Source organism: Thamnophis sirtalis, unplaced genomic scaffold (assembly GCF_051295495.1).
Source record: "Thamnophis sirtalis isolate CommonGarterSnake01/CBP01778 unplaced genomic scaffold, rThaSir2_p1.2 scaffold_8, whole genome shotgun sequence".
NCBI lineage: Eukaryota > Metazoa > Chordata > Lepidosauria > Squamata > Natricidae > Thamnophis > Thamnophis sirtalis.
Window position 1 is genome coordinate 25891297 of NW_028261388.1, and position 16300 is coordinate 25907596.

The 16300-nt window shown below is 35.3% G+C and overlaps 1 protein-coding gene across 6 annotated transcripts in view; it reads left to right on the plus strand.

Moving 5' to 3' along the window:
• The window catches only part of NBEA (neurobeachin), a 360491-nt gene that overhangs the window by 326269 nt on the left and 17922 nt on the right, over window positions 1–16300 (plus strand). For 5 of the 6 annotated variants that reach the window (XM_087721298.1, XM_087721299.1, XM_087721293.1 and 2 more), the window contains one exon: window positions 13759–13848. In XM_087721298.1, coding sequence (XP_087577424.1) covers window positions 13759–13848 — 90 coding nt within the window. Of the gene's footprint in view, window positions 1–13376; window positions 13440–13758; window positions 13849–16300 lie in introns of all 6 variants that reach the window. The other variant, XM_087721296.1, reaches the window with a different exon arrangement.

Sequence of the window (16300 nt, forward strand, 5' to 3'; positions counted from 1 at the left end):
AGTGGCTTGAGTAATCAGATACTTTTTGATAAAGTTATACGGGTAACCATTTGCTGAAAGATGTTGTATAGGCAGTATCCTTCCTTTTTTCTGATGTTCAAGGTTACTGCAGTGTGTTTGTGCTTGTCTGAATAATATTTTTATACAACTTCCCTTATGGGAGATAAGATTGTTACTTTGGTAACAGAATACTTGATTAGCATGGGTTGGTTTTTTGATAGACTTGTCTTTCTAGTTTGCTGTCATTTCCTCTGCTCATGAGAATACCCAGAAAAGGTAGCCTGTTGTTGTTTTCTTCTTTTCTTGGGAATGTTGTTTCTTTAAATACGTTATTGGCTGTTTAATGTGTCTTCTCTAAATCCATTTTTATGATTGCAAAAATGTCATCTACAAAGCAGATCCATACTCTTGGTTCTATGTGTAGAAGTACAGTAGTTTCTAATACCGCATTGTGATCTCTGCTATGAGTCCTAGATCCATATTTTGCTCTGATTTGTTGATATATCTATCCATCAAAATGAAAGTAGAAAGTGGGACAGGAATAATATATACATAGGGGGAAAACCCTACATCCACTAGTGATCATATCCAGTTAGGTATTGAAAAATTTGCAAAAAAGCAACCAAATTCAGAGAACACCAAGGCTCTAACCCTAACCCTCAACTAGGTATATTCTGTTGTATTAGAAGTAACTATTTAGAGCAAGTATCCCAATCCCTTTAAAGACATTGGCTGCATTTGGCATTTTCCAAATATGTCTTTGATGCCCAAAAAAGATGGTTTCATAGGGAATTTGCCTTCTCCAGTGACAATGAAAAGCAAATTAATAAGGCTTTTTGCCAGTCAGACGCTCAGCTTTGTTTTTGTTTTGTTTGTTTTTTCTGGATATGTGAATATATTTACAAGCAAGGCATTTAGCTGCAGATTCTATATTCCATCCAAGGACATTCTTGAAAATAAATTCTGGAAGCTAATGCTTTGCTTTGCTACATGACACCCACCTTTCCAATTTTGTTTAAAATTTTCCATAATGTAAAATACAAACTAACTCACTGAAGGGAACTTTGATTTGCTTCTCTAGAGGAGATCTTTCATTTGAAATTCCATTCTTACAAATTAAACTACAAGAAAACTGAGTAGTAGCTTTTCAAGCTGCATTTGCAAAAATTACACCTATTCTTACGATACTTACATAGTATTGCTATTAGTTTTTCTTCTGAACAAACAGACATGACATGTGTTTTACGAAACTAATTTAATGTAGTGATGTCAATATATCACTAATGTTTTGGTCCTCCATCACAACATGAAATTAAAATGGCTAAATAGCAATCATTGGCTTGATGCCCTAAATGTAATTACCTTTATCAGAGGCAACTTTAAAAGCAGGTTTTTTCTCTCTGTATCTTTGCAGGAGCTAGTATTTCAAATGCAATATTTATTTTATTCACTTCTTATTTCAAATATTTGCCAAACTCTCATTTACATTTTATAGATACGGTTGGTTTATGCTTAGTATTGTTTTTAAAAGTTAGTGAAGAATTATATTCAACAATTAATCTTTGTATATTCATTCTAGACTGTTTTCCTTGTATTCAGCTCTATATAATATATGAGGTACAATTTCAAATTGTGATATCCTGCTGATTCAATAGATTTAATGTTTTCCACCTAAATATGGATGTCTGTATACCTAATGCAGCCTAAGAATTTTCTGGCACTCTGCAGTAGGAAATGAATGAAAGAAGTTTTGTGGCTGCAGACTAGAAACCTAGCTAGTCCAATGTACCAACCAATCTGATGTATCACAAAAGTTTAATGATCATGTCCTGTTTTTATTCCTCAGTAGTTAGAAGTAAGCAATAATTCAATACGCAACTATTATTAATAATGCCATTCATAATTTTATAACTATGTAAAACCATGTAGAACTCCTTTAAAACCACCCAGGTTGTTGGCCATCACTACATCTTGCAAAAGTAGCTAGGCTCATGCATGGGGTAATAAAATGTTTCATTATGATTGTGAGTTTGATTTGAATCCATACTCAGTTATACACACTGACTTTGGTCTGTAGATTATCTCCTGACTCATCTAATTCACAGGGTACTATTGTGAGTTTAAAAAGAGGCAAAAGTATTATTTATCCGCTTAGAACTCTTGGGGGGTATTTACGAAGCTTTGGAAATATCACATTTTATTTGTTCCCTAATAAAAAAAATCCAGCTACACTAGCAATGGAAGGGGTGGGAGAGAGCCACTCAATAAATGAGCAAGATTTGACAGTTGATTTTCATAGACATCTTGAAAGCACTTTTTCCGTACAGTATTTGTTTATTTTGAAGATGTTTGATATTCACTATATTTTGATGATTTTTCCTAGCATAAAATATTGGATTTTGGAATTTTTTCCACTGCTTTATTTTGTGTTATTGTATTTTATTTTCTTCTCCTATCTCTTTGTTTGATCTGACAGAAATAACAAATCATCCCCCAGGATCTACCATAGTAAAATATACCCACAGGAAGCATAGTTTTATACTTATTCCTCTTGTTGTTGAAAACTATGCTTCTGCAGAAAGTTGACATGATAAGGCTGTCAAAGACCAACAAGATATCTCTAACAAAATAGACGGAATGCTACCATTTTGTAGCTCTGGGCATTTACTGAAAAATAAAGGTAGAAGAGGCAAATATGCTGTATTGTTAGAATATTATAAAATATTTGTTTGCATATATGTTTTTAAAAGTGATTCTTCTTATCAATATATATCTTCTGCGTCCAAAGTTCCTAAGTTAAAGGACTTTAGAATTGATCATTTAAATAATTATGGTTGTGCACATGCCGTTATAAAGAGATAAGTACCTTTCCTCCAAGAATGGTTACTCTAGATCAGGGATGTCAAACTCAAGCTCCAGGAGCCAGATCCGGCCCATGGAGTACTTAGATATGGCCTGAAGGGCTGCCCTGGAAACAGTGAAGGACTGGCCTGCGGTGCCTCTGGCAGTGAAAATGGAGCTCGGGAGGGCCGCATGTGGCCCTTCTGAGCTTCGTTTTCACTGGCAGGACATTGTAGGAGGCCATCGTAGCCAAAAATGGAGCCCACAAGTTCTGCACATGGCCCTCCGAAGCTCTGTTTTCACTAACAGAGGGCTGGAGGAGTCACAGCCAAAAAAGGAACTCAGGAGTCTGTTTTCTCTGGCAGAGCTCTTGTACCACCACAGGCACCCCCAACACAAGTGACATTGAGGTGGCCATGCCCACCCGGCCCCCTGAGATCAAACACAACCCTGATGCAGCCCTCAATGAAATCGAGTTTGACACTCCTGCTCTAGATACAATATTTATAATATTTGTGGATTTTTATTGTTCTACACTACTCAGAATCACCATGTGTGAGTTAGGTGACCATATATATTTGTTTAATAAATAAGAAATAAATATAATGCATTTTGAGGTCATCAAATTTGATGAGTCAAGTGAAGAAACATGCATAACATGGCAAAAAGATCTTCTTTGGATATGTAGTCTTTGTTGCCCATCAATTTTAAAAAAAATTATAAATCACATTTGTATATTGAAACTAGTGGTATCTGTAGGAGACCAAAATAGAAAATACATCAGTCAAAAGAATGCAATTGAAGCCCTGACGCTTATTTACATGTTTACACTGTCTTAATGCTGTACTGAAATGACACAAAGATAAAGAACTATGTTCTTTGACCTGCTCTGCTGAGGGTAGAGCAGAGACAGAGACAAGCTATTCTAGAACCAGAAAGCTACAGCTGAGAGGACCTGCTTCAGGGCTTCCACATCTTCCACAATCTGGACAGAGTATCTGAATCATATTCTCCCAGCCACATAGATCAGGGCTGTCAAACTCGATTTCAAGGAGGGCCACATCAAGGTGGTGTTTGACCTTGGGATCCAGGGTGGGCGTGGCCAAGGTGGGCATGGCCAGCTTGGACGTCACTCATGTTGGGTGCACCTGTGATGGCCCAAGCACTCTGTCAGCGAAAATGGGCTCTCGAGCTCCATTTTTGGTTGCAGCAGCATCCTGCAACCCTCTGCCAGTGAAAATGGAGATCGGGAGGGCAACCTGCAGCCCTCCCGAGCTCTGTTTTAGCGCCCCATTGGCCAGATCTAAGCACCTTGCAGGCCGGATCCAGAATCAAAGCACTGTCTCTTTACTCAGATTTGAAGGATGCTTCCTTATCTTCATCAGCTTCACCTGTTTGTGAATTGATAATCTAATTGTTAGCCATTTTGTGACAGTACATGACAAGAGCAACAGCATCAGTGACCCATCCACTTTATTCTAGTGTAAGCCTCCATTGGATCTATCTTTTATCTTTCTTCAAAGAAGGAAGAGAGTCTTTAATTTGTGAATGGACATGTTCAGATCAAATACGTTTATTAGAATCATTCTCTGTACGTTGAGTCTCAAATTAATAAGAAACATTGACTAAAACTGTAAGATAATAAAGGCTGGAGTTTACATTGTCCCAAAGGATATTTCATTTCTGTGTAATATAAATTGAGAAGATAGAAAATTTAGCACTGAATTTAGTAGAACGGTGACAGAAATTTCATTTTGATTTAGTAGCTTTCTACTATATAGGAAAATGCTTTTCTAATGTGTTTTACAGACTGATGGAACATAAAATTGTATTTAAATATTTAATATAGTCTTGTGCATATAAAGTAAGGAAATGTTGATATTATATTATTTGATTTACTAAACTTGTCTATTTTTTATTTGACTCATAAAAAATAATGCTTTATATGGTTATATTTTATTTCTATAATAAGTTAGAACAACAACAAAAACCTCCATTAAAATACATTTCTCCATGATCAAGTATCATTGGAAGAGTTGCCTGATTAATTCCAGCCTCCACCCATTATTTCTGCTGTGACCTGTCCCACAGAAAGAATTCATAGCTGCAATAAATAAAAGAATACAATACCAAATTTTGTTTATCTGCTATATTATTGTTTCTACATGTAATTTCTAGAGGAAAAGAAAATTAGAGCATATGTTACCAATTTGAGAGTGATTTCATCTGTTAATGGAAATGTATGTTTCTACTCTTTGTTATTCATGCAAAAGAAGATGGCATGAGTTTTCATGCTTCCCTGGAGCAAGGTTATAAGAGGATAAAGGCAAACACTGCATCAAATGGCTAGCCTTTTTAAAAGGAACTTAAAAATGTTAATTGATATTTTAATTTCATAATGTTACATAAATATAACTGTAACATATTGCTTTGTAGAGGAAAAACTATGGCCAGCAGATATATTTTTTTGCCTGCTCTGTTTGTCATCCAGGTGACAGATATTAAAAAGTTACTTTATGTTTATCTAAGGACTTTCAAGTAAGCTTGGACAAGACTGTCTTCAACCATAGGACTATTATTTCTAAAACTGGACACATGACTGACCCCCAAAAAAGTGATAAATATTCTGTAGTTGCCTTTCAAATATGCTGTTGTTTTAAGACGGCAACAGCTTGTTCATGCCTTTGACAGTTCTTGTCTTGTTTAGCCTTCAGGTATGATAATTTTAAAGGCATGGATATAGATTTTCTGTCCTTAGCTTTCTTTAGAACTAGGCAGCGACATTAGAGGAAAAAATCCTGGAACTATAATCCCAGTGACTAAAAATTTCATTTATACATAGTCCATTTATATAGAAGGCTTATTTGAAAATCTGATAATTCTCCACTTTCCGATGTGACCTTTTTTTCTGAGGCAATTGTGATATGAAAGGCACCTTGCCAAGTTTATATAAAAAGTGGGAAGTGATAATACCAATATTCTAGAACTGGTTTTCTTAAAGACTAGATGAGACATGGAACTTTCTTGGGAAATCAAATCAGAAATAAAGGATTTTAAACAGCTGGAATTAGTAGCCACAACAAGCTAGGTAGAATTCTTCTCTGAGTATGATTAGATCTAAATTCAATTTTAATGTTGCATTATAATCTTAAATTTGAGTACAGTAAGTACTGAAGATAAGCGCTGCTGGCTCCTGTGTTATAGACTGTAAAATAATTCATTTTTTTCTTTATTTTAAAAAGACAGCAAACTATAAACTACTTTATAGTCCCTTGCCTAGATCTAAACCCATGCGTAAACTTCCAATAGCTTTGAATATAATAAATGTAAGTAAAACTAAAACTAATAAGCAAAAATTACCCAAACTTTGACTGAATATATGGTAATAAAGTTATGTCCTCAAAAATAAACATAGCATTCTTTAATGTACGATACAATTCTAATTTTAAAAGCTCACAATTGAGTTCTTTAAATAAAAGTTAAACTAGGCAGCTGTAAGCAATTGCTGTCAAGTTTCACGAGCACCAAAAAGCATTTTTTATCAGGAGAGAAGGAATAGGTTCAAATTCATAGTAAAGCTTTCTACTTTCAATGTACTCAAAACTGCATTTTGTAATTTTAGCATTTAATTTTGAAGAGAATAATATTCCTTTCAGCCAATGGTCTCTAGGCGCCTTAAATATATAATGAAATCCAATGTTGTTTCTTATACAAATAAAAACTGAAATTAACTGAGCACATGGTGGGTGGGCAAAGGGGAATACGTGAGATCCTTTCACGAGAAACAGTTCCATTAGTAACTCCAGACAAACATGTTGGGAAAACACTGACTTGCCCTAAGGCATACATTCTGATAAGTACACTTTATTTTAAGTTTTCTAGCATGTCTGATGACAAATAAAACTAAGTGGAAAGAAACAGTCATTGTACCTCATTTATTTTTAGCCAGTGTACCAAATGTAATCAAAGACATATTCATTTCACACACAGCCAATATGCATAAATGCTGTTTCAATAGAGTTAGTTTGTATATTTATATTAACTATAACAATATTCATCCTCCATTCATCCTCACTGTCTCATTCTAGCTGTGCAGAGAGAGAGAGAGAAAGACCCAAAAGGACTTTTGATCCTTTTTTACTTTGCTAGGTTAATCTATTTAATCTGATGCCTTTCAACCAAATTTGGTGACATTACAGTGCAATTGCTTATGAGTAGTTTTTAGTGGTTTGGTAAAGGATATAATGTACATAATCCTCTAATCAGGATATCCAGGAAAGAATCATACAATAGATGGCAAGAAAGAAAAGAATTTTTTACAGAAGATTTAAATAACTTGCAGCATTTTTAACAGATGATCTCTTTGACAGAAATAGATATTTTTTATCATTGCAGGTCACAGCAGTTGGAGCAAGTGTCTAATGGCTAACTGCTGGATAGGCTAAGTATCTGTATAAATTATTGAATATAAATACCACTATTTAAACAGTGACTTTCTGGTATGAATATACTGTATTTTTCAGAGCATAAGATGCACCTTTTTCCCTCCTAAAAGAGTGTGAAAATGTTGGTGCATCTTATACACCAAATACAGCCACTTTTGTCCTCCCGAAGCCCTGTCCCCGCATCCCTTAAAAAAAAAAAAAGGCCTTTTTTGCAAAAGCTGAGGCATTTTTGCCTTTCCCCAGCCCTGCTGAAGCCTGCAGAGTGCTCCTGGAGGCTGGGGAGGACAAAAACTTTTTTTCGTATTTAGCTCTTCGAAATCTTGCTGTGTCTTATACACCTGTGTGTCTTATAGTCTGAAAAATACAGTATGTAACCAGTGATATTGCACAAAGCCAGCTGGGTGACTTGGACCAGCTACTCTCAGCCCTCGGAAGCAGGCAATGGCAAACCACTTCTGAAAAATACTGTGAAGAAAACTTGAAACTGACTTGTCCAGTGAATTCTTCCTTGAAGGCACAAATAAATATATTGTAGAATAGTAGAAAGAAAATCGAGTGCTACCCTTGGCCTGATCTAAGAAACTGACCGATCACACTATTGGAAAGAACAATTTGACCTTTTGTTCCAGCAACCTGCAAATGTAAAGAAGAAGAGAGAGAAAATAAAGAAAAGAGAAAGTGTTTCCAGAAAGAGAGAAAGAATAAGTGACTCTACACTTACCACATCAACTCACATAGTGGATTCCATCACTGTTCTGCAGTGTTCTCAGCAAAAAGAGTTACTAAGAATTGAAAATAAGTACTTTTCTGTGTTTAGTAGTTTTATAAAATAGACAAGAATTCTTGTCTGCTTATTCTAATAACCAAGGATTTACAGTGGTTATTGCTTCTTTTTTTAAAAAAGCTCTTCTAAGCTGTATGCATTAATGTCAAATTGAAATCAATACTCTTCAGCTCTACTCGCACCGTTTCTGAAGATTTTAATGCTATTTAACAGCTATAAACACAAATAAAAAAGCAATATCTCATATCATTAGTATGAAACAATAACATTTTCAGGCTGCATATGCTATTTACCTAGTGAGCTGTCAATCATGTCTGCTCTAAACAGAATACAATCAAGTTGAGTTTTTATACGAAAAAGCAGTAAGAATTATTCTGCCTCCTTTGTTCAACGGAAGAAAAATAAAACAGAAATACAATAAAGAGAACTTAGTTTGTCTTCACTAACATTTTTTTAAATATGGTATTACCTTACATTTAAAGGCATTATCCTGCATATGGTATTTAAATTTGTTGGATTAATACCTAATCGTTTGGCATTCCTTCAGACCAGGAGTTCCTAATCTTTTTGCCATTACAGCTCCCTTTTATGTAATCTTAATGTACACACAATGTACACAAAGGGGACACAATGGCTAAGACCTGAGCTTGTTGATCAAAAAGGTCAGCAGTTTGGCGGTTGGAATCCCTAGCACCATGTAACGGGGTGAGCTCCCATAACTTGTCCCAGCTTCTGCCAACCTAACCATTCGAAAGCACGTAAAAATGCAAGTAGAAAAATAGGAACCACCTTTGGTGGGAAGGTAACAGTGTTCCGTGCGCCTTTGGCGTTTAGTCATGCTAGCCACATGACCACAGAGATGTCTTCAGACAGCGCTGGCTCTTCAGTTGTGAAATGGAGATGAGCACCGCCCCCTAGAGTTGGGAATGACTAGCACATATGTGCGAGGGGAACCTTTACCTTTACCTTACCACTTTCCCTAACGATCCAAAATGAACAATGGAATCCATATCTTGAATCTTTGGGAAAGGTGGATTTATTATAACAAGATAACTAAAATGTTCTTCACACCTGCCCTGAACTCTGTCTGTACTTTCTAAAAAGAAAGACATGTCCCAGTTTGGGAAATCCTCCTTTAAACCTTTTATATAGCAAAAAATGTATTAGGGGCATTTCATCCTTGCTGCTTTAAATGTAAATGTCATATAACATATTGTCAAGCTCCATGTTCTACGTTTACATAGATGGAACTATTGTCGATTTTCCATCAGTTGGACATGCATGCAATAGAAGAAAGAGGGGAATCTGGTCATGCTCAGCAGTATGAATTGCAAAGGAAAGGGCAACAGCAAGACTTCAAAATAGTTTCATCTGGCTCCAAAAATAGGAAATGGCCTTATGCCAAGTTAGACTCTTGGATTGTTTAGTTTGGAATTATTTCCTGCAGTGATTGGCAGTAGCGATTCTGATTTTCAGTATTACAAAGAAAACTCAAGGACTTCACCTAGGCCCTTTAAATTATGTGCTTGGACAATATTCTTCCTGTATAGTGTATAAGATGAAACACTCAGCATGCGACAGTAGTATCTTCAAACACCTAATTAACATAAAAAAGCTCTATTCATGCTTATAAAATTGGAAACAGCAGCAAGTAGTTTTTTTTTTCTATGCTATGAAGGAAATCTTAACTGCCTCAAGAAATAAAAAGCTGATCTGCCATTTGGGGTAACAGTTCATGCACCTGAGGAAGTGAGCTCTATACTATGAAAGCTTGTGACAATATACATTTATTATAATTTAAAACTACCAGAAGTCAGAAGAGACTTATTCCTGTTGTGACAGAAAGTTCCTGTTTGTGTGGTGAGATTTTGTTGAAGCATGGTGCTGTTTAATTGTGATGATTACAAGATTATGATAGTTTTGTCCATTTATTTCATGATTACTGGATTGTATTGTTATTAGAGTATTGTTTTAGACACCAAATGGCAAAAAACCCATTCACAATAAATATCAAGTGCACCCTTCTGGAAACCATCAGTTTTTGGCATTCCTTTATGTAGTTTTTCTGAGTGGAGTGATCATCTATCAAATATATTGATAGTATAATAGATCCTATACTAACCAGGGAGAGTGAACTAAATTAGTTTTATAATCTTTTCCAACTTTCTTGATATATTAGGCACAGTTTTAACTTGTGAATACAAGGTTATTGATTGGTGATTTAAGATAATAACTTTAATGTTTTATTGTGTGGATACCATATATTTAGTAAAAAGTGGCCATCCCAAGAGACTTTTATCGATTTCTGCTGTGGTTCCCTTTACTTTTAAACATATATGAGTGAAACATTAATGACTGTATTTCAGCGGCATGTATTTGAATTTCAAGATAGACACAAAATTTGCATAGCAATATCAGACTTCACATACTAATTTTGAGAGATTTTCCACATTTTGGCTGTACATTTTAAGACTAAAAAACCTTGAATACCGATTTTCTTTCCTACTCTATCCCCAGATTTTATGGAGGGTGGATATTATCATTATAACTAATTGCATACAGTGAGAGATTTAGTCTGGATTTGGCATTTCTGTCCTTCCTAAATACCTGGGATATGCATTAGTTTTATTAGCAGTTAGACTTATATACCGCTTCATAGGGCTTTCAGCCCTCTCTAAGTGGTTTACAGAGTCAGCATATTGCCCCCAACAATCCGGGTCCTCATTTTACCCACCTCGGAAGGATGGAAGGCTGAGTCAACCCTGAGCCGGTGAGATTTGAACAGCCGAACTGCAGAACTGCAGTCAGCTGAAGTAGCCTGCAGTGCTGCATTTAACCATTGCGCCACCTCGGCTTTATTAAAATCATGAGCTTACTGCTGCAATGCTTGGATGTATTTGAAATTTAGTCTGGGCAATAGTTTGTGTATTGCTGCTCTCTTTTTCCATCATATTCACTTACCTTTTCCATTCCCCACTTTTCTTTACCTAGCCCCTATTTTCTTCTCTTCCCAATGCAGTCATTTCCTTACTAGGGTTTTATTTTTGTTATTGTTTGCTTAGTTATCGTTGCTGTTCTTATTGGAAGAAGGGAAAGGAACATATGCTTGTATTTATGTATTTCTGTGTGACAGTAGTTTGTATGTTCAAATGAGTATACACAGCTGGAGTCACTTAATTTTGTAATGAAATGCCTTGGGTTTTTGTCCCATATTGTCCTTTTTTTGAAATGTAGCTTCTGATAGTATATACTGCAAACACACATGCACACACACAACTATACAAATGTATTTATGGGCTGCACATATTTGTTGGAAGAATATGCAGAATTGTTTGCAGCTGGAGCAGTCAACCATTGCTTGGGGGTGGACAGGGGTTGTTATGCATTGCACAAGATTTTCTATGTATGTTGCATGTATTATTCTGTATTGGAACAAAAAGAGCACTGTTCTGTTCTCCTAAACCCTCCAGAGACTCAGACATACGCTCCTACCTATTTCAGAAATAATGTATTCAGAATGAGCCCCAAATAGTATAGGAAGAAAAAACTAAAAGCATAAGATGAAGGGAGACATCAGCAAACCTTAGACATAGGAAGTTGACAAATATAAGAGATGAAAGAGATTGGTTGTTTTTTTCTTCAGGTAAGGCAAATTGTTTTCAGAAATAGTTGGAGTGCAGTTCTTGCTCAAGCATAGTTTATTTTTGGAGTATCAGGAATATTTATTCATTAGAGCATTTCCTGCTATCTGTTTCTAAATAACATTGCCTGTACAATTTGATGGTTGTCTGTTTAAAATCATTGAATTTAATGAGCTTACAGAATGGTAAGTGGACATGGGATTGCAGTATTAGATTCAATTATCATCTAGTGAATGTGATTTGTGGAGATTTTCTTGAAAGCTTTGCATGGAGTTCGATATTTTGTACCAAGTATTTATTGGGTTTTTCAAATGACAGGGAAAAAAGAGATAAATACTTAAATCATGTGGAAAATAACCTAATACATAACCTATTGTACATGTACTATATATTAAGGCATACCTATTTAATGTTTTTACATACATAACTAAGATATGGGTAGGATTCTGGCAGAGGATGGAGTCAAATGGTAAACAAATAAGAAATAACAGAACATGTGTTACAACAATGTACAAACACACCATCTGTAGTCATTGCCCTTTCTTTTGTATTTAATGTTTTTCCTCAGACCTTCTAATTGCAAGTAATACTCTTAGTTTGCAATCTATTGAATGAACAGATGGATTTCAAACTACTGGAAATAGAGATGTATTTTTCCTGATTAGACTGATTCCTTAGTGGCATTGTTCTTTGGTAACAACAAACCATTAGTCATTTATACCATAGTAATCTCCTGTTCATTTCAGTGTGCTCTGTTTTGCTGTATCTTAAGAAAAGGTTGAGTGTAACCAGGTTTTGTGTAGATTTTGTAAGCAGAGCAGGATAGAGGATAGTAAACACAATTCAACATTGCTGTTGCTAGCATAGCTGTTCACAAATCTGCTGCCTTAGAAGTCATGAGGGAATTTCTGTAGATTGTTATAAAACCATGTTATTTTCATTATAAGTAGTCAAAACTGAAACTATTTTCCATATCATGACTCTTTAAGGCAGTGTCTCTCAACCAAGGTTGGCTGGGGAATTCTGGGGGTTGAAGTCCAGACGTTTTAAAGTTGCTAGGTTGAGAAACACTGCTTTAAGGGATATCCATTCTATAATGCTGGGTGGGACACAATATCGTGGGCAGAAGGTGAGCAATAATTCCTGTCCTCTTTTTAAAACTGGAAACTTGCATTGCTAGCACTTCATTAATTGCTTCACACATTAGGTCTTTTTCCGACAACATGTCTTCAGCACCAGCATCAAGTCAACTTGTAACTTTCAAATGTGCCAGGTTTGGCTGCTGGTTATGATTTTTTTTTAATTGTTACTGTTAGTATGATTTTTGATCTGCAGAAAAAAGTAAGGGAAATTGTTGGGAGAGATAATACTGGAAAAATTCAAATTATTAATAATACAATATGTATAACCTCATTATTAATGATTAAGTGAGCAATGAAATAGCATGTTAATCTGAAGAAGACTGAGTAAGGAAATGCTTATGTATTAAGGAAAGTGGCATTAAAACACAATAAAAATTGTATATTTGGCTAATTGGTTTATCTACAAGTAGATAAACAATTAGCTGCATAATTATCTCTATTGTGCTTAGTTAATCTGATGGAAATTATAATTTTTTTTAGATTTGTATTCTCCACGAATTATATTTTGTTTTTTCTAATTAAGATCCCAGATGCTTATTTTATTAGAGACCCTCATACTTTCCTCCTTACAAAGGACTTCATTAAGGTATATGTTATGCTTAGTGCAGAGAATTCTCACAAGGTCTTAAGCTGCATGTCCTCACAGGTTAACATTTTCACATGCATTTGCAGCTACTTGAAATAGCAACGATTAGTGGAGTAACTGAAGCATGCTTGAAAGAACCAACACTTGTCTACAAAATACTAACACTTGGATGAGTCTGCAGCCTGGGAGAAGAGCACCCAGTGAATTTTCTGGACTTTTTTTCATGGCTGACTTGGGATATGCTTGTATTGTCAAGGAGTGTGTTGACCTATATTTTTGATGCACATTGATTATGACAAGCACTCTGCTTTCCCTGCAGGCCATGGAGGCACAGATACAGAACTTTGGACAGACGCCATCTCAGTTGCTTATCGAGCCACATCCTCCTCGGAGCTCTGCTATGCACCTGGTGAGATAAAACTGCTTGTTAGGGATTTATTTCCTCTGAATCCAAGAATCCTTTATTGGTCATAAATGCCCATTTAAGTAACATTTTCTCTTTATGTGTTCTGACTTCCCTAGAAACTCAAGATTTTCTGTGTGTGTGTTTCTGTGTGCAGGAAATAATAGAATGGTGAAAGAGAGGGAGAACTAGGGTAATTACTAAGTGATTTATCAACTATTTGATTCTTTAAATCAGTTTCTACTATAATAAATATGCTTATGATTAACAATATGTTCTATAATTTGAAAAGCCTATGTTGTTATGGTAGAAACATACCACAGTAGATTATTTCAGACCATTGCTGAAGAAATTATTTCTGTGATCTATGATTGCTGGTTTGGTATCCAAAATAAGGAATTATAGTTAATCTCCTGCTCTCTCTTCAGAGAGGAGATGCTGAATACCTGTTTAAACTCTAATTAGAAGTTAGAACATAATTTCTAATTCATTTTTCTTTATTTATTTCATAGAAATATAAATATATGTATGGAAAGAATTATACTGTATTTCTTTCGGGAACAAAATAGGAACAAAAAAGTTCCTATTTTAAAACTCTAAATTTTGAGAATTATTTATCAATATTTAAGGGAAAGTCCAGCACATTTTTAAATGGTCCTACTTCAGCTGCCATTACATATTAAAGGCACAATTGTTTAGGCAACACTTTTTCTTGCAATTAATTATTTTTCATTTATTACATTTATATCCCTCTTTTTCCCCAGAAGCAAAAGGCAATGTATGTAGTACTCATTCCTCCCATTTTAATCTCAAATCAACAGTCTACTTAAACAGGTTGTATTGAATAACAGTTCAAATTCACCCTGAGAGTTTCTATAGCTGCAGATAGATGTGAACCTGGGTCCCCATTCATAGTCCAATAGTGGCAAACCAATCACTTTACTTCTGTTCAAAGTTATGATAGATCCCCCAAATGTATTTAAGACTGTATTTGAAGTTCTGATTGTTGGCATGGATACACCCTTGTGGTCATGTGGCCACAGTTTGAGTGGTCAGCAACTACCCTGCATTTATGGCTGCTTGCTGTGTCCCATAGTCATGGAACTGCAATTTACAACATTTTTCCAAAAATCAGTGTTTGCTTTATTTCCCAGCAAAAAATACCATTGTGAACAATGGTTTTGCTTAACAGCCATGGAGTTTGTTTAATGACCTCTACATTTGCTTTATGACTTGGTGTTTGTTTAATTACTGCCACAAAAAAGGTTGTAAAGTCAGGTTAGTTCACATGGTGACCCGCTTAACGATCAAAATGACATGACCGTAATTGTGGGCTCAATTATGAACATAAGTTGAGGACTATCTGTATTCTTTAAAATATGGGAAAGAAAATGCTTAAAGCCTTAAGGGACAGCAAAATCATAGCAAGTAAAATATATTCTCATAACACTTCTAGAATATTCTGGAAATCATTTAGATCTGTAATCTATATGCCTTTACCTAAGAAGTACACAGGGAGGGACAGGAGCCCTGTTTTTTTTTAATTTACTGTTTTTCCAAAAGCAATCATGCAAATCACATCCTACATTATTTTTAAGGATATTGTAAGGATTGAATGGATTGGAAATAAATAACCTTTTAGACTTATTAAATCCATTGACAATTACACTCACATGTGATAACAAATGTTGCATATGTAGCCATTTAATTTTCCCCTTTTGGCAAGATGATAAAAAGAAATTTAAAGCCATTCAGTTGCAAGTGTGAATGGAAGAAAATAATTATGATATGGATAAATAATTGAAATAGAAGATATGGATAAATAATTGAAATAGGCTTGGTTGCTATAATAGATTCCCATTATCAAAAGAGAGCAAGAGAAGTTCTGGAATTTTCAGCATCTTGCCACTTCACTGATTTTTTGCTATGCTAGAGCAATTTAGTAGTTTGGGATTTGGGGACAGAATATTGTGATAGTTCTATGCCTCCTTACAGAAACACCAACACAGAATGTCAATGGAATCTTTCTGTTCCTCCTATGGCGATCATGCTTTGATGTAACTCAGAGTGCCTTGCTATTCAGTGTCTATGTGAAATTGCTGGTGATGATCATCTGGAAGTGTGGAACCATGATCTCGTCATCATTCTGATTACATTATCATTCTGATTACATCGAGCACTTTGTTTCCAATCGAATCAGGCAGTGTGACTGAAGTATTTGAGGTCTCGATGTAGGGCTAGTACTTTTACATGCAGAAGTGGCAACTCAGTCCATATTTTACAAAGCCAAGGAATAAAATATTCAAAATCTTCAAAGAGTCCATTTTAAAGAGTCCACTTTAATGAATCAAATAGGGTGTGCAGACTCCTAGGTTCTGTTCCTTACCTCTGATTCTTTCATTAAAATTTCTGATTGAGTTCTTTGTGATTTCTGTTTCCTTTATTGTGTTGTGTGATA